The sequence below is a fragment of the Simochromis diagramma genome, unplaced genomic scaffold (assembly GCF_900408965.1).
Source record: "Simochromis diagramma unplaced genomic scaffold, fSimDia1.1 OVJJ01000449.1, whole genome shotgun sequence".
Taxonomy (NCBI): domain Eukaryota; kingdom Metazoa; phylum Chordata; class Actinopteri; order Cichliformes; family Cichlidae; genus Simochromis; species Simochromis diagramma.
In genome coordinates this window covers 158098-180909 of record NW_024387274.1, presented here as the reverse complement: position 1 = coordinate 180909, position 22812 = coordinate 158098, and the positions used below count along the sequence as shown (strand labels likewise).

Genomic DNA, 22812 nt, shown 5'->3' with positions numbered 1-22812 from the left:
CCTGCCCACTGAGCTGAGTTCTCAATGAAGAATATTTATGTGCCACTATCCTTGTATCACCAAGCACCACAGTATTCATGTGTGAGGCTTTCTTATAGTCAGTCCAGGTGATAGTCATGTTGGTTGGTCTGGCGTATCAATGAGCAGCTGGTGCTTTAGCCCTTCTAATGCCTTTTAGAGATGTGCTCATGTACTGACTTATGCGCCTACTCAGCTGATGATGATGCCTGTGGAGAGCCAGGTAACTAGTTGCTAATTTGAGACTGTTGTATGGCTGTGATAAAGTCCTTATAGTAGTGATCACAGAGGATGAACGATTCTGTGAGAAAACACTGGAGTACTCAATCTGTCTAGGAAGTTACAAGTAGCAGCAGTAGCTAGAAACTGTTTAGCACATGACACAGCAAACTGTATAAACCGTATGATCAGATACCAGTTATTCATTTTGACTCACTTGGGCCCAGTGATAGCTGGCCTCTCAGTTTGGGGTGAAGCTGATGCTGCTGGGGGTGAGCTGGTAAGCACTACTTGTGGTGCTTCAGGCCTTCTTAGAGATGAGGACAATGGTGTTGGGGACAAAGAAGACGGAAGCATCCCTGCTTCTGAATGGGAGCTGCTGGCACTGGGCACTCCCTACAACACAAAACATGTCACTGTTTCCACAAGCATTTCAGTAGTTTTTTGTTTAAAGATTTATTCAGGCAATCCTAAGAAAACTTTCAGCATCTAAATTTGCATATTGTCTACTCAACAGAACAAGTTAGTGAAAAGTGACTGCACACACATCCTGGTACTGAACCTGGGCTATTACTATAGTACTGTCGCTGAAGAGAGAAGTTGTAGTATTTTTGATTCAAAAGAATCCTGGGAGAGTACGGCCAAGTCAATGCCATATTTTGTCAGCTTTCTTTTATCCATATACAATCTGCCCACTGAATTTCATTAAGTTTATTCTTGGTTTAATCTCGTTTACAGACACAGTTGCCTCATCTCTCAGTTTACAGGTCGACAGGTTTTGAAACATGTTCTGAAGAGTGAAGCCAATGAAGGGCCTTAAACCTGCATTCTATTCAATGGCCAGCAGGGTCCAACTTGTCTGCAAAAAGACTTCCAGTTGTATATGAGTGCATAGGAACAAAACACTGGCTCCCTTGTTTTGTCACCTCAGTAAACACATTAATGATGACTTCATATTTTCAGTCACTAGCTTCAGGACAGACAGAATTAAACTTAAAGTTCATTTTGTTACTCTCAGTTAATATTCGATTCAGAAAAGAACTTAAATGGGTTGCTTATTGGCTAATGTCAGAGATCAAATACAGTGTTCAGTCATCCGGTCTGGTTTCATACCAGCAAGATCGTGATGGCTGCAATCCTTAAATCAGTGAGTAATAGGTGCTTACTAACATGCTTGGTAAGACCTATGATTACTTTAGTGCTGAAAAGTTTTTCCTTCCCCATTTTTGTATTATATTATCCATTTTCAGACTAGAAATAAAAAAAGAACTCTAAACAGAAGCCATAACACACAATTGATTCTCTGACTCCTCTGATAACAGTGTTACAGTAGACTTCCTGTTTGCATCACCCAAAGTATGCTGAGAGCTGTTGTGGCAAAAATCTATTCATAAAAAACAAAGGGACAGAACAGTACCAAAACTAATTTATGACACTAAGAAATACTGTGAGACTGCAAATAAAAACCCACAGTACATATGAAAACAGTCCATGTACTGTACCTCCAAACTGTGGATTAGAGAGTGAGCGTCTCTAAGCAGGTTCTCAGCGAGCTGCAGCCTCACCCTGGGTTCACTCTCAACTGACCGGTCCAAGTTGATTTGCACATCCATTGAACCATTGCTCTAAAGATGCACAAACATATATTAGATTTACAGGACGAGTGAGGTAGAAGGGGTTTCCAAAAAAAAGAATAAAGAGATGATTGGTGAACAATGACACTTTACCCCCGAACCAGTGCTGACCCTGGCTTCACCATCTCCAGTCAGCATCTGCTGAACTGACATCTGCAAAAGAAAACAAAAAACCACAAAAAGCTCCTTACATGGATTTATACCTTTTTGTTAAATTTAGGCCGTAGGTACATCATAACCGCAAATCCCTCTGAAACCCTGCAATGTAACCTGTGTCGTAATCTGAAGTGTATTTCTTTAGAAATGTAACTGTACACAATAGTACACTGTGTTAAAGTATTTAACACATAATGCACCATGCACAAGCATGAATACTGGCAACAGCACCTTGGTACGGTCTACACATATTTACCACAAGAGTGTAAGTAAGCCTTTACCGTTCCCCTCAGAAGAAAATGAACAGGGTTCTTTGTCTGCACGCAGGCCTTGACCCCACCTGTATCTGCTGTGAGTCCATCATGTTGACAGGTAGGTTGAAGCTCCCCAGCATCACATAGCTGTTGCCATTGCGGTCATGTGGGGCACCCTGGGAGGAGGCATGGCTGCTGCTACTGCTTCCACCCTCTGCCCCATCAGTAGAAACACCTGCACCCCCAAAGGACAGTACAGTGGCCTGAGGCGGGGCACGCTCCACCAGATGGATGACCTTACCATCTACATCTAAAGGAAAACAAAGCGATGGACATCATTAGATGCTCCAAAATATTTATGGGTTACTGTTTGGCAATTTTTGTTGAAAAAGATAATAAATGTATGAGTGGGGGAAAAACAAACAAACAAACAAAAACCCACACAAATCAGACAACAGTAGCCAAAAAATTTAAATAAGGATTTACTTTTAGATTGAGTGCTTGAGCAAATGCAAAAACTGAGCGAGAGGGGCTGTTATTGTGTGTGTATATGGATCATATCAAACACTGAAATACATTTCTTGCAAGCAGCAGTGAATTTTGTTCGCTCAAAATAAATTTCTCCTCAAAATGCAACACTTGTACTTGCATTTTTTTTTTCACATGCGCTCAGAATAATGGCACAAAAATAACGCCATAATCAGACACATGTTCAAAGATCATCCTAACTGTGCATGTTTGGATACACAGGTCACATGGTGTCATTTGCTCACTGTATTCAGTCAGCGTTCTGTCATCCTGTAGCACTCTGCCCTGGTAGATAAGTCTCTGCTTGTCAACCGGGATCTCCACCGAGGACGCTATGTGCTCCTTGAACTGCTTCACTGTCAACTGGAGAAAATACAAACACACAAGATATAAGCACCCACCAATCAGTTACCAGTAAGGGTGAGGATGTCTAACTAGATCAGCATTTTAAACAGAGACTATTACCTCGCCTCTGACTTTGTAAATCCTGCTCTGTGAGTCCAGAGTCTTCACTGTGACTTCAATCATTCCGCTGGACTCAGTCATACTTATCAATGTTCTAAATAGAGCGTTGGCCAGTTTATGTGCTCTTCTGTATTTGTAATTCTCGCGATTGTGGGGAATGGAGGACGACTCAAGCTTGAGGAAACACGCTGCATCTACGGCATGAGATTAGTCAAAATAACAGATATGGTGAAAGCAACTTGCAACAGACAACCCATTCCCTGTTGTTGTTAATTTAGTTAGCTAGCTAACGTTAAGTAACCCCTATTACCGAGAAGGTAACAGTGCTAACTAGCTTTTCCCCTGGAAGCGACGTTGCACGAGTTCGGTTGAAAAACGTCAGTCAGCTAATCGACACAAAAACGTGGGGTTTGGCTTTGGTTTGTTTTTGGAATGGCTGTCTACAATATTAGCCAATGCAGGCTGAGCCGTTAGCTAAATAAACCCCCAAACAACGTCGTAATGGAAGCATGGTCACATGACCTCGATGACGTAAGATGTTGACGCGACTGCGTCTGAGCGCTTTTACAGGCAGAGGTACAATATAAACATACTGACTGAGAAGTGGCCGGTGTTCCAGCTTAAGTGGTTAGCTTCGTTTATGATTCCACCCTCCGTATTATATGTGTTGATTTGCCATTTTCATGGTCGTCTCTGTCTGTGAGGAGTGCGGTCTGACGAGATAAAGACCTCGGCAAAAAGGTCTCTATCTCCAGCTCATGAAAGTGCATACACGTGTCAATGTTATGTTCGGACAACAATGAAATTATTTTAATAAAATCAAATCAAAAAGCTTTGTTTTTTTAAACACTCGGTTTCACTGTCATAACTTCACTGCAGCCTGACAGCCCGACAAACGCACAGACCGGTTGTACCCAGTGTTGGGACTAACGCGTTATTAAGTAACGCGTTACAGTAACTACGTTATTATTGTGGTAACGAGCACGGTAACTAGTTATTATTCCAAAATCAGGAACGCGTTAGTCGTTACTGGGATTTAGATAGGGTCGTTACTCGTTACTTCGTGTGGTGGCTATCGCGGAGCTTCCACAGATTCAGTAACATTAGCAAGTGGTGGAGGCCAGCAGGTGGAGGATGGAAAGGGGAGGCAGAAGGAAAAGAGACCCGAGGCGGCCGCCGGTGTTGTGCCAAAAAGTGATTGTCTGCCAAAAACTGATTTCCGGTATTTGCCAAAAACTGATTGCTGGTATTTAAACTGCTAGTAACTTGTTGGGCTATAATATGTGAAACATATGTCAAATGCATCCCTCATGGATGACATAAAGTCATATTGAGCCACAAACAACATTAGTGTAACAAGGTAGAAGCCGCAATCAGTTTTTGGCAGTGACTTTTATATAACCTTTATTTATGCAGTTAAAAAAAAATCTCATTAACATTACAAATGTCTTTTGTAAGAGTAAGTTGGCCAAGAGGACAGCAGAAATGGCAGCAAATATTACAATAGTTCTGTAAAAATATTTTAAGTGGGGATAAAGGACCGGATTGGTTATAATGTAAGTACAATAACACAGAGTTGTAAAGATACTTGAAAAAACAGATAATTTTTTAATTCTATATATAACCCCTTTGTAAACGCTGTTCACCGAAGTCTATTTACCAACATACGTAAAGATATTACACATAAAAAATACACGGAAACATTGGAAATCAGTTTTTAGCAGGCAATCACTTTTTGGCACAACACCCGGTCCAAGTGTGAACTGAACTTCAGGTAAGAAGTTATGACCTGCAGTCTCTCTGGGTCAGATATGAACCAAGTTTAGGTGGAGTTTATTTTCGTTATTCTGACTTTTTCCGTACTGCGTGCTAGCTAGCATGAGGGAGTTTCTATACAGCTGGGTGGTGCTATGATACTGATGTTGAACTTTATTTTGTTCATAAGTTATTAGAGTTGCCAACCGTCCTGTCTGGTATTCAGAGAAAATATTACGCGTTTCTTATTGAGGTGAAAAGGAACAGTTTGTGTTTCAGCTACAATGAAAAAGACACAAAGCTGGAGTTATTCTGTGTCTTTGCTGCACAGCTGCCTCTTCTTTCATTCTCCCCCCTCCCTCTCCTGTTTCTACTTCAATCATGAAACGGATCAATGATCAGCTGATCGGCTTTTCTCTCTTGTTTATTTATCGCCCACTTTGCACCAGAAAGAGGAAACCAGCGGATGTCGCGCTAAACAACAGCAGCACGTTTAAGCTTGATCAGCTGTTGTTAGAATTTATTTAATATTAATTTCTAGTATCAGCTGATGTTTGCTGGAGCCACAGCTGTAAAGCTGCTGGTCATGATGTCTGTTTGGATATGTGGTGAGAGGGAAACATGAAGATGAAACCAGGAGATGTCCTTACTGAATCATCAGAGCTGTGATGGAGAAACAGGTTTACCTTTTAGGTGACATGAATGAGTTGAAGGGAAGTTATGAACTGTTTCTGAGAGACAAATAACACCAGGATCCTTTTTTATGTAGCTGACAGCCGGTAACTGTGCAGGGGCGGGTCTAGGAAAGTTTTGCCAGGGGCCCAGGTAGGGCATTAACAGGGAGAGGGGGGCACAAGGAAATACTTTTCTTTCTTATTCTCATTTAAAATGTCTCACTTTTAAAAAATAATTATCTGAATCTTACAACAAACGATTGATAGATTGATACATATATACCATCAGAACAGTGTACATCACTGTCACAACAGTGTTTGTTTTCATTCAAAGGCTTTAAGATTTTTCCTATAATGGTGTCAAAATGCCCGGGCCAATTTTCTGTCCCAGTCCAGCCCTGTATGCAGCTCATCTGCAGTCTGGTGTTACCTACATCTTCCTATTCAGAAGGCAGAATTTCCGAGTTCTGAGTACAATCGAAAGCACCACGACTGCAGTTTTTGTGTTGGATGTAAAAGGTGCTCACATGACGCTGTGACGTAGGCTAGAATCATGGCAGCAGTCAATGACGGTCCAGGCGTGGGATTTCTCTCGTGGAAATATGCACATTATCTTTTCCTTTCTATTGGTAGGTGGCACAGTGCACTGTGGCAAGTAAGCAAGCTGGAAGACTGGCAAAGTTATGGAAGCAACACATTAACAAGAGAATTCTGAGTAAAACCAAAGTTACTTTCTCTAGTAACTAGTTACTTTGAAAGTAACGAGTAACTTGAAGTAACTGAGTTACTTTTGATAGAAGTAACTAGTAATGTAACTAAGTTACTAATTTAAAGTAACTTACCCAACACTGGTTGTACCACATACTTTGTGTACTTCATCTTGCGATAGACCGCTATTGGGAGACTGTCGGGCGAATGCTTAGGGACCCTTTCGCCATTTCAGATTACATATCATAACTGGATAAAAACAAGCCAGGCTGTCAATTAAATTATGTAAACAACACTGCTTCAGCTGTGCAGCTCTCTGAGGTTTGATGTATTTTACGCTTCTCTGTGTGGCCAGTAGGGGGACTTTGAAAGATTAATCTCTCAATTTGAAAAACTGTTGTCTGTTGCTAAGACCTTTATCACTGTGCATTACAGCCTGACAACTACAAAAAGTCCTCACATCTAGTTTTATAATTGTAATCATAATTATAGGATAGAAAAACAGGTTTATAGTATGTGTATGAATGATTACTAATCAGTAATTATCAACAGCAATAGTGAGCACAAAAAATCAAAATTTGCTCTTCTGGATCATGCATCTGCTTAACTGGTGTTCTATTAAAGTTTAATTTTTGGTCTCGCAAATTGATTTGTCTGTGTACACATTTCCATTTGGACACCGAATAGAGGGAGGTTTCACCGATCACAGAATCCAAAGAATCTCAACTGTGCGTTACTGGAAGCAGATGGTGTATGCCACAACCAAATGCTGTATGGTTGAACTTTATGGTTCAGTAGAGGTCGCAAGTTCATAGTCCACTGTCAGTCCAGGAATGACCGGTCTACCTACAGACAGCTCTGTTGTCACCTTGTAGTACACAAAGTATGTGGTACAACTGGTCTGTGGTCTTGCTTGTGTTATTGTTGGTCCACCATGAGCCACAGAGAAGAGCAAAGTTATAAGATTCAAAGACCTGAATTGAAACACTGTTAAAAATATTAAAAAGTGTCCACTGTAGACACTGTATTTGCTTTTCATTCTGTATTTTTTAAATCTTTGATATTTCTTTCGTAGTTCTCCCATCACCGGTGAAATCCACTCCCCTCCCTTCTCTGATCAGGCCAACTTATCAAGCTTCATTATGGTCCCGTAAATGTGCCTGTGTACATTTCCTGTCCTTTCACTGTCCGAATGGAAACATGTAATCATATGTGTTTCCATTACACTCTTAAATGGCAGGTTGGGCAGTGAGCTACAGTAGTGTGATGGGTGTGTGGTAAACTGGTTAACTTTAGATTAGTTATATGGGTACACAGGGTTCTGTAGCTCTTTCCGGCATATCTCGTAGGCATAGTGGCAAAGAGTCTATGTCAGGAATAGGTGTCAGATGACATCAACAGTGTTGGGAACAACCACCTCTGTGTTGCTGGGTGATGGTGAAAACTATTGGCTAAGAACAAAGGAAGAGAAAAGGAAGAAGGAAATGTTCGGAGACTGCAAGAAGGAAAGCCAGAGGTTACGCAGTGAGAGTAAGGACTATGCTAGAAATGTAAGGACTATTGGTGGACTCTACATGAAATCACTTTCCAGTTCGCATGCTGAACTGACCACGGTTGTGGCAGTGTACGTAAACAGCAGTGAAACTTTAAACTAACCAGGCTCTATCCATGAACGTGCTGCACTGGTGTTTTTTTTTTTTTTATCAGAATCAGAATCAGACTACTTTGATAATTCTAAAGAAATCATGTAAAGTGCATGATCCTGGTGCAGTATACAGCGTACAAACAAGCGGCAAATGAGTAGCAGCAATTAAAAAACATTTGACATGTCAATTAAACCAGTGATGAATAAGATAATCATGTTAAACTGTAAAATAGAGTCTGACAGCTGCTGTAAGAATGACCTGCAGTAGCGCTCCTTCCTACACTGTGGGTGTAAAAGTCCACTGCTGAACGAGCTGCTCAGTGCTTGTACAGTCTCATGCAGGGGGTGGGAGGTGACCTCCATGATGGATGTTAGCTTAGACAACATCTTCTCCTCCCCAACCTGCTCGATGGACTTCAACGGACAGTCCAGGACAGAGCTGGCCCTCCTGACCAGTTTGTTAAGGTTTCCATCGTCCCTCTACTATTCCACTGCTCCAGCAGCAGAAAAGATAGCAGATGCCGCCACAGTGTCGTAAAACGTCCTTAGAAGAGTCCTGTTCACCTCAAAGGATCTCAGCCGCCGTAGCAGGTGAAGACGCCTTAGCCGCTTTTAGTAAAGGGTATTTGTATTTGTGTACCAATCCAGTTTGTTATTGAGGTGAACACCCAGGTATTTGCACTCCTCCACCGTTTCCTGGATGTTCACTGGAGTAATAGGGGGTAGCTTCTTGCTGAAGTCAGTCACCAGCTCCTTCATCTTCTGGCGTTGATGCGAAGATGGTTCTGTTCACAACAGCTGACAAAGTCATTGATGACCCCCCCTGTATTCCAGTTTGCTTCCCTGTATTCCAGGAGGAGGAGTCAACAAAGAGTTACTAGATGACTGGGAAATTACAGCTGAAATGGTGAGGGAGCTGCAAAGAAAGGAGTGCTAATTACCCTCTGTGCAGCCTTCCTGTTCTCAGTTGTGGCCCCTGTGTAGAAAACACCCAGGGAGTAGGAGAGCATGCCCTCCACTGAGGAGCGGTAGAAGGCAGCAGCTGCTTCTGGTCCAACTTATTCTTCCTTAGGACATGGAGGAAGGGCAGCCACTGCTGGGCCTTCTTTACCAGGGCTTTTGTGTTGTGGGTCCAGATGAGATCGGCGGAGATGTAGGTGCCCAGAAACTTGTCATGGGTTTGGGGGTTCTGGCCTTTCTAGCTGATGAGGGCTTGAACACCCGATGAGGGTTGGTGTTAGTGATGAAGCCCTCTACCCATCTCCTGTAAGTGTCTTTGGCTTATTTGATGCCCCTCCTCAAGTTAGCTCTGGCAGTGCTGTACCTAAAATTGTCCCTCAGCCTGAAAGCTGAGTTATCAGTTCTGATCAGAGCCTCTACTTCACTCGTCATCCAAGGTTTCTGCTTAGGAGAAACCTGGAATGGCTTTGGTCACTGTCACATTCTCTGGACAACACTTAATGTAGAAAAGAACATACTGAGTGAAAGTCTCCAGATCTTGCTGTTCAAAGATAGAACAGTCTGTTAGTTCAAAACAGTCTGGTGGTCGGATTATCGTTGGTGGGGGAGGGGTGTTGTTTTCTGCTTGATGTTACTGTATATACATGTTCCAGTGTCCAGTTCCCCCTTGGTAGGACACTTAACATGTTAGTGGAATTTGGGGAGTACAGATTTCAAACATGCCTTATTAAAGTCCCCAGCAACAATATGGACACCCTCAGGGGGTTTCTCCCCTCATTCTTGGCCAGAGTGTCTGTTTTAGTTCCCTTGTGCATACTTTGTGGATCCAGCTGTTTATTCTCCGCTCAAATTCCACCATTGTTATTAATCAAGCTTTATACTGGCTAAGGAGATAACAGCAGGCAAGATAACACTTATGGACATTTCCACTGTATTTATAAACCATATTTATTATAGTATAATGTAACCAACATTCCTGCCTCTAAAGTAATTACTTTATAGTATGAATACATGAGCCCACTGGCTCATGGTTTGTTCTGGGGCAGGGGCAGGCACCTTTATTAGCCTGAGTTAATGCTTCTGAGGGTGGAGTTCAGGTTAGTGCTGTAAAGGCTGGCTAGTAGTCCAATAGTCATGGGCCGATTCTTTAGAATTTTGTTTAGTCAACGGTTTGAAGTTTGTTTGTACACATTTCTTTTTGGCTGTTCATACCACCTGCCTGGCTGTCAGTATTTTTTTGTAAATAAACTGCACGTTGGGTGAAGATAATTCCTTCCTCCACCACATCCCCCTTACAGGGATTAAATGGCATTAGATGCCACAGGAAAAGCATTACATGCAAAATGAAGTTTTAAAAAGTGGCCTGTCATTTATACATCATGTCACAATATCAGGTTGAGTTGTCTCGTGCCACATGTCGGGGTGCTCCTCTAGTGCCTCGGGGTCATAGGCCTATTTGACCGAGGAACAAACGGCTGATACAGTCGTTTGGATTTAGATACACACAACGTGTATTGTCCTAACAATACAGGACATGATAGCACAACTACCATGACAAACCAAATAGCCCCACAAAGCTTGTCTTCTCTTCTTTTCAGAACTGTGTGGATTTTGCCTCTAGCACAAACTGTAACAGAGTTACTATAATTTAAGGAGTGCCTGTAAAATGCCCCCCATGTTAAATTAGAGCACAACTTTATTTCAGCCAGCTGAACTGGATATATTAATACTGAATATCTTAATTCCTTCCTTAGGGAGAAAAAATGATTGTCCATATTTAAACTGTTGGCCAATAATGTGTCAGACATGTCAAACACGTCTCATGAATGATATGAAGTCATTACAGAGAGAGCACTCCTGTCACTAGAAGCCACAATCAGTTTTTGGCAAAGTGACTTTTATATATCCTTTATTTATGGCCAAGAGGGCAGCAGAATTAGCAGCAAATATTACCACTGTTGATTGTAACGTAGGTTTCATAACAGGGAGTCATAAACAAGTTTAATTATTTTATATATTCTCTTCATAAATCCTGTTGACTACATCTATTTACCAATAGGCTAAATCTGTCTAGTATCTGTGACCACAATAAAATGGCCAATTAAAAAAAAAGGTTACTTTTGTAAAGAGACTTGGTCCCAAAATTCCAACAATCAAAAATCAGAAATTCTGAAAACTGTAAATGCCTTTATTTTGTACCGCTTTCCTCTTTCGCTGGAACAACTGTGCATATAGAAATAAAAGGCAGATGAGTGTTGTCTTTGTGTGTTTAAAACAAGATAGCAAAATACAGAATTATTCCTTCACTTGAAGCTAAAAACTACAAGAGATACGACTTCTCACATACCTGAACCAACCAATTATCATTTCACAAAACTCCTGCGTCAGCCACCCGCTAAACGCAACACGAGGTAAAGCTTTCTAGGAATTTCCGTAGTCCTTTCAAAGTAAAAGCTATGTAGCGCCTCACAGATTAATTCGTGCGGATTTTGTCTGTCTTGGAGGAAAAAACCATTCTGGCAGCTGGAAGCGGCCATTCTCCTCTGACCTCAGCCTCCAGTGTCACCGGCTATTCCCCCAGAGACCTGCTGCTCACTGGATAGTTTATGTTTCAGACCATTCCCTGTAAACCATTGTTTAGAAAGTCCTAACACATCAGCAGTCTCTGTAACACACTGTACCAACAGCCATGCCAGAGTCAGAGTCAGATGCTCGGCTTGAGCAGGTCATCGTGATTGTTTAGATATTTGCGTCATTCGGGCCAAATCATTTTCTAGCAATGCAAATCCAATGATGGACGTATGGTCCGCCTTTCTTCTTCTGACTGGGTGATTGGAGTTTAATTAAAGTGCGAAAGAAATCATATAATTTATTAACAACAGGGTTTCTTCTTACTTGGTCCTTTCACTGAGCCAGATCCTTTCGTTGTTACTTGACACAGATGCGTTTGAATCGCCCGTTTTTTGTTTGTTTGTTTTTTAAAATGCGGTTTGTTTATTTGAAACAGAGGTTTACGCTGCGTGGCGTAAAATACAGAATCCCGGAGGCTTCTACGGATCATTTTCAGCGTCTTAACCTTTTCAAACGCTCTTCCTTAGCAAAGTTGTTTGAGATGACATTTGGCTGACTTGTCTCAGCTGCACCTCGGCAGCTCCCTCCTCTGATAAAGTGTGACGGACAAGTTGAGGCAGGACTGAAGGTGTGGCAGCCGCAGTCGTGAGGAGGAGCACGCACTGTGTCGTGTAAGAAAACTTTATGGGACTTGTTGTGCTCTCGGCAGGACTTTTCTGTCGGTGAGCACTTGACTGTGTTGCAGAAGGATCTGAGTCAAGAACAGATCTGGGAGGGCTGTCGCAGCAGGAACGTCGGAAGTTGATATCGCGTTCCCCGGACACCTGAAATCTGCAAAGCTTAAAGCCGGACTCGTCAGTTCATGGACATTTCCCCCTTGAGATCTGGAGGACTTTTGCTTTTGGCCATGGAGAGAGCTTAAGATTCTCGAGGAAGAGGTAAGTACACTGACAGAGCCCCGGCACTCCTTAACGATTTCAAATATCAATCAGCTGTCGTTTTTCCCAGAGCTGTGCTGAGCAAAGGTCTGGGAAGCTGCATGGCATTACGTCTCAGTATGAAACAGTACAATAGCAGCATTGCAGCGGAAGATAAAAACCAGCGATAAAGTTCGTTAAGTTAATATTCATGGACAATTTGAACTGGAAAAAGACCAAACCTCAGTTCTAGGAAATGTTGCCAAGTCAGAAATGTGGAAATTAATTATTGACAAATTTGAGTTTGTCTGCCGTACATGTGTATAAGACTGTTTTTATATGACTTCTATATCGCCTGGTTATACTCTTAATGGTCAGAAACACTTGACTTGCTTTATTTGCGGTTGTGCAGAATAGACCAAAGAGTAGTTAAACATTAAAAGTATTAGGATAAGAAAAAGAGACTTCCTTTAAATTGAAGCGAGACTACTGAGACTACATTGCAGCTTTTATAGTAGTTCCAGATTTGTGAGAAGGAAATAAAAATGAAATTACTCTTTGGGTTTTCTTGTTCTCCAGCCTATAGGCATTATTTATGCCTCTAAATCCCTAAACCTTTTGAATTAATATTCACTGGATGTGAATATTTTATGAAGAGCATTTATACATTTTGATGAGGGAAGTCTGTCTCTGCTAAATGGACCTCCACTATGTTTCCCAGAGAAACAGTTTAGGACTGTTTTGAGGCACATTTGCTTGTCTTCCAAACTCCTCAGATTCCCAATCCAATTGGCTAATTATGCAGTGCCCTGAAACATGGCCAGTGCCCAGAGGACCCTACATTTAACCAGTAGAGCCAGAAGGTTCCTCTCCCAGTGTCCTGGTGTCAGACAGCCATTCATAGTAGAAATGATAATAAGGAGAGTTGCCTGTGTGAGCCTTTTTTTTCCCTAATTGTCCAATTTTTATCACCTTTTCCCCAACCCTACTCTTCCCCCGCATATTTCTGTGCTTCATTTCTGGTCTGATCCCTTTGTGCCCCTTTTTACTTATTTCCAGCTTTTACTGCTTTATTTTCTTCCAATCTTTTTTGCAGTACCTCCTTTTCCATTCTTCATCACTTCTAATACAGCTGCGATGCGTAGATTCAGCTCTGAGGGTTCCCTCCTTGATCTTGACTTCCCGACATGGAAAAAAGTGGCACTGAAGAATTCTGGACAAGACCACGAGTCTGGCACCTGCACACTTCACTTGCAGGATGATGAGCTGGCTGGGAAATCGGGTCCCCTGACTCCCATCATCCAGGAGCCCACGGAGAGTCCGGGTGAGATGACGAAGAATGAGCTGACTCGGGAGCACAGCGTGAGTGCAGAGAACCTGTGCGAGCTGAGTAAACTGGAAAAGAGCCAGCTCAGAGGCTGTCTCATCAGTCAAGGCAGCAGGGCTTATAGTGACAGTCAGCTGGCCCCAGCTGTGCAGGGCAGCACTGAGAGCATGGAGAAAGCCGATCTGTCTCCATCGTCGCCTTCGTCCTCTTCCAGCTCCTTTAAGATGGAGCACAGACACCAACAGAGAGACAGACTGACAGCTGCTAAGCTGCACCTCAAGAGTCTTTTTGCACAGGTGCAGTAAATGACATTTCTATTTTGTTTCTATGCTGTGTTTTCGTGCAGCTGGTACTTTAACAGATTACACCCTCTAAATGTTGTTGCAGATTTTTAGAGGAAGAAAAGCACGGCCACCTTCAAAACCCCCAAACTGTACATTTACCCATGCTCTAAACTCCTCATATCCCAGTCTAACTGGCTAATTGCAGCGTTTTCCAGCCTACAGAACACAAGTGATCCTTTTCACGTGTCCTGGTGCCAGATGTAATGTTTGGGTGCCACGAGGGGATGTGCACAATGCCTTACAAGGTTTAAACACTTTAGTAACTTTGAGCCTGTTTTTCACTTGGAGAGGCTTATAAGTGACAGGATGGCTTAAGTCAAACTGTCACTTTAGAGAGTTATACATTTCAAATAAGCAGCTGTGGTGTTCAGAAATGTCACAATGTACACACTGAAATGTTAGCAAACAGCAAGTTGTTTATATTGTCAGCAGAAACATAGCAATAGCAGCTGAATAGTACAGCTGTTGTCTGAAATTCCCCTTTTCCCATAAATTCAGTATGATAGAAAAGTACGAGGAAATAAAAGTCTTGGAAAATAATGGAGACCGTCTCTAATGAGTGTCCCAAATTCCCAATCTGCTCTAGGATCTGTGTAAGCTGGTGCAGTAGATGGCTATGGTCACATGCACATAGTCTCTCCATTCTGTTTGGCATCATTATGATCATGGCTCAACTGTTCAGATGGAACATCTTCTGGATATCTATTGTCTATTTAGTTTACTTACTCCCTCGTGCTCAATGCTGCTCTTCATTCTTTATGAATTTGCATTAAAAACAACCCACATGGGTCCAGTTTTTCACTCATGGGGTTTTCTACTTGTACATGAAGGTCGATATAACTGAACTGTAAACTCAATGAAACAAATACAGAAACACTCAATTTGTCAGGCATCACTAGTTTTCTTTTAATTAAAATGCATAATTTGCTACTGCAGTGCTGGAACTTTCCTGACACTAGAAGCTATATGTTAACAGACAAGTGGAGATTATAGTAGAAGTACACGGCTGTGCTCAAAGGGTGTCATTTGATTGCTGGGTTTTTCTATGAATTACTGTAAATAAACAATATATTAAGCACCTTGAGGCGACTGTTTGGTGATTTGGTGCTGCATAAATAAAACTGAAATGATACTTTTAATTGGGTCTGCCTTAAGTAGACTTTTTGGAAAAAAGAAAGGTCTACTGTAATAATTAGTGTTGACTGGAAGCAGGATATTGAGTAGTGCAATAAATTGACTTTACAACAATATATATTTTATTTTGAGATATTTTAATCCAAACCACACAGGCTGCTTTAGTGTGAAATGACTAAAGAATTGAAAATAAGACAAAACTGTTTTGTTTGCATCAGATATGCGCGTCTTCTGTTTTAGCTTCAGTCTTTTTCTGTTTACGGCCTCTAAACAGTCACTGTTGTTCAGTCGAGCTGTTTAAAGCTGCTGAGGTCTGGAACAACTTTCAACAAATAATGAAAAAGGTTAACTTCAGTTTACTGTGTGGTTCCTGTTTCAGAGTCCTCATTCGTCAAACTCCAACCTGGCCAACACAGAACAAAAAGACAGGTGAGAACATGGTTTATTTTGTTCGTTTTTTTTTTTCAAATTTATTTTTTATCTTAGACTCACTTTCAGGGTCTCTCTGATTCTGAAAGTGAGTCGGTACTTATCTTAATGTTATAAGAATGTGAAGGTTTGATCTGATGTTTATTTCAATGACAGCGTTATCTTTGCTACCATCTCCTCTGACACGCCTTGACTCTCTGTTACGATCTTTTCCTGTATCGTAGTGCTAAAGAGAGAAGGTCTCGCCTTGTATTCATGCATCAGTGGAGTCAAGTGGGTCACAGTAGGAAGAGGAATTATAATCGAGATGAGCTGGAAAAATGGGCTGAGTCCTTAAATGTCCTGCTGGGAAGTCCAAGTAAGTCCTGCTTTTTTCTGAGTTTTGGGTCTGATACTTGACATATTAAGCAGAAAACATTCTGACTGTAAATTGCTGAACTTGTATTCCTTTTAATTTAGAGGAATAGAAAGAAATGTCTTTAGGGGGATGGCTGAAGCACAGAAGGAAGTGCGTGTCTTCTACTAATCAGAGGGTTGGTGATTTGATCTGCATGCCAAAGTATCCTTGACATCCACACCATAGTGCATGCATCCCACTCTGTGTTCGTCAGTCTCATCCACCCACTATAAATGCTAGAGTGTGTGAAAGTTGGATAGAAAGCACTTAGGTGCAGAAAATAAATTGTGTGTGTGTGAATAGGTTAATGAGCCATGCTGTATAAAATGCTTTGGGTGCCCAAGTAGAATAGGAAACGAGCTATATTTAAAAAAAAAGAAAAAAGAACAGCACAAATTCTTACTTACAGGTCATAAGTACAGGGAATTAAATTTTTATTTTTATATTATTATTTTATTTTTTTAAAGAAGAAGTAAAAGTGGGTGGACAATCTAACAAGCCCTGAGCCCTGAGCACGCCCGATCTCGTCCATTTACCATTTATATAGTTTTTCAGATGAAACGCAGCTCATTCAGTATTTTATTTCAGAGTTCAGTTGGTTTTATCCAATTACGCTGCCTATTTTGTTTCCTTAACTTAGGGTCAGCCAAGATGCTGCCTCGGTGGTTTTCCTTGTACTCAGAAGTTCCTTGTTTCAGAGTTGTGAAAGCAAACCAGGAGGTTATGCATTTAAAATGAAGACTGGAGTTGGGTAAAATCCTCTGGAGTCTATACACTGTTGGAGTAGAGCCAGCAGAGAGAAGATGAACTCTTAAAGTTAATACATGGAAAAATCATTAGGGACAAGTTGTTGATCAGGTGTGACAGACAGACTGAAGCGGGACTGAAGGACAGTGAGGAAAGTCGTTAGAAGGATATCTGATGTCAGAAATTAATGAAAATAATTTTGGAAGTGCGGGAAAGAGGAAATGCTGGAGTAGCCAATGAAAAAGAATTCCCAGTGGGAAAAGAAGTGTTGGGGGAAATCTCACCCGCTGAATGGTCACCAGAGTTTCATTTATACTCCAGAGGTTGAATCCCCAAATGCTTGGTGACCTGCAGATCTTTCTTTTGGCCCTGCTGTCAGACTTACACATCACTCTTGCACTGGGGAGACATTCAAGTCAGATGACCACATCGCCCTGATAGGACACTGACAGTCGTCGTGCATGTTTGCTTTCTCCATAACTTGTGCTGCACGTCTTACTTGAGGACGGACGTGACATTTTTAGTTCCACTACAAGTTAGAGTCGACGCCCACGGACCAGTTTAAAGTCAGACAATGTTTTCATGGACCGTAGTGGATAATAAAATGATACGACCAAGACACAAACTGGTGTTTTCTAAATATAATAATAATAAACGCGAAGTCACTGTGTAATTGTGTAACTTTATTAGCAGCGTCGTCCTGAAATGCGCCAACAACATTGAGAGTAACATCCCTCTCTCTGCCCCTTAATGCTCTCTGGTTGCTATGGTAACGCGTAAATATTTCTTTCAAAACAAGAAACACAACTACAACACGGGAAAAGACCCAGGGAACTGAGTAAAGGAAAAACCTGAAAACCATAGATTTCTCACCCGAGCCTTAACTCTCGCTGCCCGGTACCAAACGACCCCCCCTGAAGTTATAGTTAAAGTTAAGGGAACACTTGAAGAATATTTAATTTTTGGTGTGACTTTGAATCCAGCCCTTAAAGGCCTGGCTATTTTAATTTCCTGTGACCTTGAATTACGCACACGACATGACAAAAACAGATTTTCAACTTGCATTTCTTTCATTAAGAGCTGTGTAACTTAACATTATGGTGTTAATTTAGTTTATTTCTTTGCTATGTTTTTTAGACTCTATATAAGGTAATGATTGGATTTGGGAGAATACAGAGGATTTGGGAAGGGAAGAACACACAGCAAATAATACAGTTAAAGCAAAATGGATCAGAGATTCCAGGTAGGATTGGGAAAAGTAATAAAGGCCACCTGCTCGTTGGGAAATGAGCAACCAAACTTTACACACAGGTACATTTTAGTCTGCTGGAGATTTTTATCTGTGTCAGATATGTCACCATGTTACTTAGCAACCATCTAGCAATTGGCTTTTATGGCCTGCGACACCTCGCAAAAGCATCCTAATGTCATGACAATAACTTTTCATTTATATCCACAAAGGCTGAATTAAACATAATTATAATGTTGTCATGTTGCCTAGCAACCACCTAACAATGTGCTAAAATGACCCTTTTTTTAATTTAATCATCTACAACACCTTATGAAACCACTGTGTCATTTTCATTTCATGCTTAACAGCATAGAAAGACACGTACGAGTGAATTAAAATAAAGCCGCTTTATTATTCCTCCAAACCTACTTTGAGTGCCTGTATTTGGGAGAAATAACATTTTTGATTGTTATATCCATTCTTTTTTCTTTTTGCTATGGGGGCTGCTTGGTTTGAGGACACCAGCAATACTCCTGTTACTTCATTTACATATCAGAGATTACACTTTGCTTAAATTAAATAATCCACTGCTTCCCTGGATCTTTGCCACAAAGGTGATTTGTTTTCCGTCATTCACAATTGAACCCTTGCAGTAATCATTTTCAGGATGACAGTGCAGCTGTGGGAGTTGCCATTTATTGCATTCTTGTTTAACAGGTACTAATAATGTAAACTCTGGAAAAATAAAAGAATTGTGTTCAGATTTAAAGAAATACAATAAGAAAGTATTTTCTTTATATACTTCAAATTGCAGCAGGATAACCTGACACTGAGAAAGATACTTTAGCTTTTGCACTTGAGTGTAAAAGGTCATTTACTTTAATGTCCTTACTCTTTGTGAGATTCTGACCTGAATCCTGTGACATTTCAGTGTCTCACAACTTCTGCCTTGAAGACATGTTTGCGCAACCAACAAAAAAATCACGTTTCTCAAGTTTTTAAGCTGAATCGATGTCGACATCTGGTCTGACGTCAGTGACCCCTCTGTGCTGCTAAAAGTGCAGCACTTACCCTACCCCTGCTGCTTCTATGAATAGAATAGATAGTAAACACCAAGACGGTTATAAATCACAGCTGTTTCAAAGTCTGTCTAAAGGCTTGAGAATGTTTGACTTCCTTGATATTAACAAGGGTTCTGGGTTTAACGGTGCGTGAAGGGGAAGCGTGTACAGGCTCCTGAATCCTGTTTCTTGGTAGTATGCTTTGTGCTGGTGTCGTCTATCGTTTTCTACCCATTCAAGAAAAGCAGGACCTGTCCCGATGAAGCCCTTTGATAACACCGATGCATTTACAGCATATTCTGAATGCCACAGAATGTTTCCATTCATTGTTTTTTCTTGTCACGTCAGTTTCCTCGTCATCATGTGCACTACCCAGTCTGACAAAATTATAGACGTGACTAAATTATTCAGGATTTCAGCCTTGGGCGAGGTCTTTGTGTACATTATACAAAGGAAGGTTGTGCCAGTAATCTGACAAGCCTACTACTTCTAAAGGAGAACTTTCGTGGTAACTGGATAAATTCTATGCAAAGCCTGTTCAGGCAGATCAAAAGTGAGCATGCTATCAGAAAAATCAAGCTTTGTTGACAAAGGCGCGCACACACACAAACAAACAAACAAACAAACAAACAAAACACTGCAATGCAGATACAGAATTTCTTAAATTAAAAATAAAATCTGCAAAACTAACATAACTGATCCATGCAGTCTGAGTCCTGCTGTGATTAAAAGAAAAGACTGTAACAAGAGATGATGTCAGGTTATCATCTTGCTTTTAAAACGTCTCCTCCGTGTCCCCCAGCTTGTTCAAAGTTGAACACTATTACTTCAAATTGACTCACCACAGTCATTGTTTATAATTAACAATTAAATTAAAATTAATAATGTTGAAAAGAATAAAATAAAAAGTTCACTCCTGACAATAACAGAACTCTAGTCTTAGTGCACGTCATAGCAAATGACCACAAGGGACTCAGTCAGTGGTCATGGTTCACCATTTATTATAAATGTAAAGGTATTATTACCATTTTTAGGTTGTAATGGAAAAATGTTAATAAGTATAAAGCCGTTGTTCTAGCTGGAGCTGCGAATGACAGAAATCCAGTGGCTCTTAGCAGCAGACCCAGATCCCGCATTTAACTAGTGTTTATCTGTTGTCTTTAAATGACAAAGGGGGGGGGAAGGTGAACAGCTGTTTAGAAGCCATTATAAACCCCATCTAGCAGTTAATGAGTTTGTATAAGTGGTACGATCCTCTCGATGGTAGGGAGGAATAACAAGACATCACATTTGACCATGCCAGAAATCAAAGAGATCATGTGGTATGTTCATGACATTTCTAACCTTCAGTAGGATGTTCACATGGAAAAAAAGTAGAGCTAGGTTGCTTTCTCTAGTCTTCCTTTCAGGCATGATAAAGTGTTTCTGTGTTCTGTGCTATAAGATACATAAATTGATGTTGCATGGGGTGCTAAGGCTCACTTGTCGTCCTCTTCCTGGCAGCTGGTGTTTCAGTATTTGGAGCATTCCTGCGCTCTGAGTTCAGCGAGGAGAACCTGCAGTTCTATCAAGCCTGTGAGCGGTACAAACATTCGTCCACCAACTTCAGCCTGCAAAGGAGAGCCAAAGACATCTGCGCAACCTATATCCAGCCAGGAGCCCCCCGGGAGGTACACATGTTCATACTCAGTCTTACTGGTTGCACTGGGCAGCCTGTCTTCTTGGAACAGGAATTGTAATTCAAGTCCTGTTTATTTTTTCCTCTTTCTGCATTGCCAACTGTTTTACTGCTCAGAGTCTCTCTGTGTTATCAAGAAGCTTGTGTGGGTGGTTCAGATTTGACGTTATAGCGTTCCATCAATAGCTGCATTCATGTGGAGCTGTGGTTTTTTTTTTTTTTTTTTTTTTTTTCTTCTTTCTTCCACTAATAGAGACATTTCCCCACAGCATGAGATTATATGTGTGACAGTAGCTGAACTTAAAGGACCAAATACTGTGGAGAAAAAAAAAAATATTCATTTGCTTCTCTAGTAGGTCCCTTGTTTCCCAGGAGTCCAGCTCCACTGTCTTATACTGCAGCTATAGCAAGGTGCACAGCAGGTAAACTCCAAAAGTAAAATGTCAGTATGAGTGTGAACAGTATGACTTTTGATGTGATTCAGGGGATGCCATTAATTTAGCATTAGCACTGGAACTTTAACAAAGCGATCTTTTCTGTCTAGTTGAAGGTTTTTATGCCAGGAAGAAGAGAACTGCACTTATTAAAGTTTATTAACGGAAAGACGACCGTCCAGGAATCAAACTGTGCTTTATGTTGGCGAGCTCAAAGAATACTCACTCAAAAAGTAGGAAGACCTAAATGACATGACTTAACACCGAACCACTACAAGATAAAGGTTATCTGCAAAGCACAAGAAGTTGTAGCCCACCATATCGTCAAAAATTTGGACATTTCTACACTGAAGAACAAAGAAACAGTGTTAACAAAGTAAAAGGAGCATAAGCTACAAAGCAGCTTCCTTTTGTGTTCATAACTATGAATGAAATCTTGTAAGTTAACATGTGCTAGCAGCAGATTTGGAAAACTCAAATGCATCAAGTTTGTACTGAAGCTCAATTCTGAGGTGGAAAAATGAATAAAACAAACACGATCACAGTGCCATGTCAACATAATTCAGAAAGTGCTCCTCTGTTCTGGGAGTATTCGCAGACTGAAATCATGCACTGTTGTACTGTGACACTCGCTGATCTTGGCAGATGTAAAGCTGCAGAAGGAATTCTGAGGATGTGAGGTTATCTGTAAAGCTTGCACAAGTTCTATACATTTCTTTGTCACAGACGCATGCTAATAATTATCTCTGTTTAAGGGATGTCTGCTCAATGAAGGAACTTTGTTCATTATCAGCTTTGCATGCTCCTCATTCTTTCCACCATCTTCATGAACTCTTCACCTGGAGACTTTGAGCATTTGTTGGCTGGTTTTCCTTCAGTAACCTCAAGTTATTCCAAACCATCTCTACTGGAACAATGTTGATGATACAGCACTCATTATTGTGCTACCTGGTAATCGAGGCTGAGGAGAAAAAAAGTACTCTTAAGTCAAACTCGATTTTGACGCCAATTTTTATCTATTTATTTTTTGGCTTGTCTTTCCATATAGTATTTGAATTGACTTTAAGTGGCTATTGCGCCATCACTGTGTCCTATTGCAGGTAAATCTGGACAGTACGACCAGAGACCTGACGATCCAGCTGCTGCAGGCTCCCTCTCGTAGCTCTCTGTCCCACGCACAGAAACGCATCTACTCACTTCTGGACACAGACTGTTACCCACGCTTCCTCCAGTCTGACGTCTACCTCGCCTTACTCCACGAGGCTGAATAGATTCCCCACACTTGGACTCAGGAGAAGGAATGGTGGCTTGGTGGTTTCTGGAACGGCTCAACTTCCTTCAAACTGTAAATTATAAAAGCTAACTATGCTGTCAAAAGATCGAGCTGCTGTGTACAAAGTTTAACCCCCCACCCCGACACACACACTCCCTGATGTCGTAGCTCAAATGTTAATAATAGTTGGACACTGTAAATAGAAATATTGGTTACTGCAATTAAAATTTGAGGAATTGTGTTTTCACTGAGA

The 22812-nt window shown here is 41.1% G+C and overlaps 2 protein-coding genes across 8 annotated transcripts in view; one reads left to right on the top strand and one right to left on the bottom strand.

The window, feature by feature from the left end:
- bag6l (BCL2 associated athanogene 6, like) overlaps positions 1–3386 on the bottom strand; it is a 22047-nt gene extending 18661 nt beyond the window's left edge. For all 6 annotated transcript variants that reach the window (XM_040002699.1, XM_040002700.1, XM_040002701.1 and 3 more), the window contains exons 1-6: positions 3275–3386; positions 3055–3172; positions 2368–2591; positions 1965–2024; positions 1740–1862; positions 455–633 (exon numbers count right to left, since the gene is read on the bottom strand). In XM_040002699.1, coding sequence (XP_039858633.1) covers positions 455–633; positions 1740–1862; positions 1965–2024; positions 2368–2591; positions 3055–3172; positions 3275–3355 — 785 coding nt within the window. In that variant the 5' untranslated portion in view covers positions 3356–3386. The remainder of the gene's footprint in view (positions 1–454; positions 634–1739; positions 1863–1964; positions 2025–2367; positions 2592–3054; positions 3173–3274) is intronic.
- Positions 3376–22812, top strand: si:ch211-152p11.4 (regulator of G-protein signaling 8). 2 transcript variants are annotated; one of them, XM_040002715.1, is made up of 7 exons: positions 3376–3403; positions 12336–12525; positions 13564–14127; positions 15689–15738; positions 15963–16096; positions 20678–20844; positions 22387–22810. In XM_040002715.1, the coding sequence occupies exons 3-7, from the start codon at positions 13642–13644 to the stop codon at positions 22555–22557; spliced, it is 1008 nt and encodes a 335-aa protein (XP_039858649.1). In that variant the 5' UTR covers positions 3376–3403; positions 12336–12525; positions 13564–13641; the 3' UTR covers positions 22558–22810. The 2 variants fall into 2 exon arrangements, with proteins under 2 accessions (XP_039858649.1, XP_039858650.1); XM_040002716.1 differs by lacking the exon at positions 3376–3403 and having other exon boundaries at positions 11737–12525; positions 13601–14127; positions 22387–22812.

Bases quoted from the DNA above. Each gene is read 5' to 3' on its own strand.
- si:ch211-152p11.4 (XM_040002716.1), top strand. From the start codon at position 13,642: ATGCGTAGATTCAGCTCTGAGGGTTCCCTCCTTGATCTTGACTTCCCG. The intron at 14,128-15,688 runs GTGCAGTAAATG...TTCCTGTTTCAG, and splicing joins TCAAGAGTCTTTTTGCACAG to AGTCCTCATTCGTCAAACTC. The intron at 16,097-20,677 runs GTAAGTCCTGCT...TCTTCCTGGCAG, and splicing joins TGTCCTGCTGGGAAGTCCAA to CTGGTGTTTCAGTATTTGGA.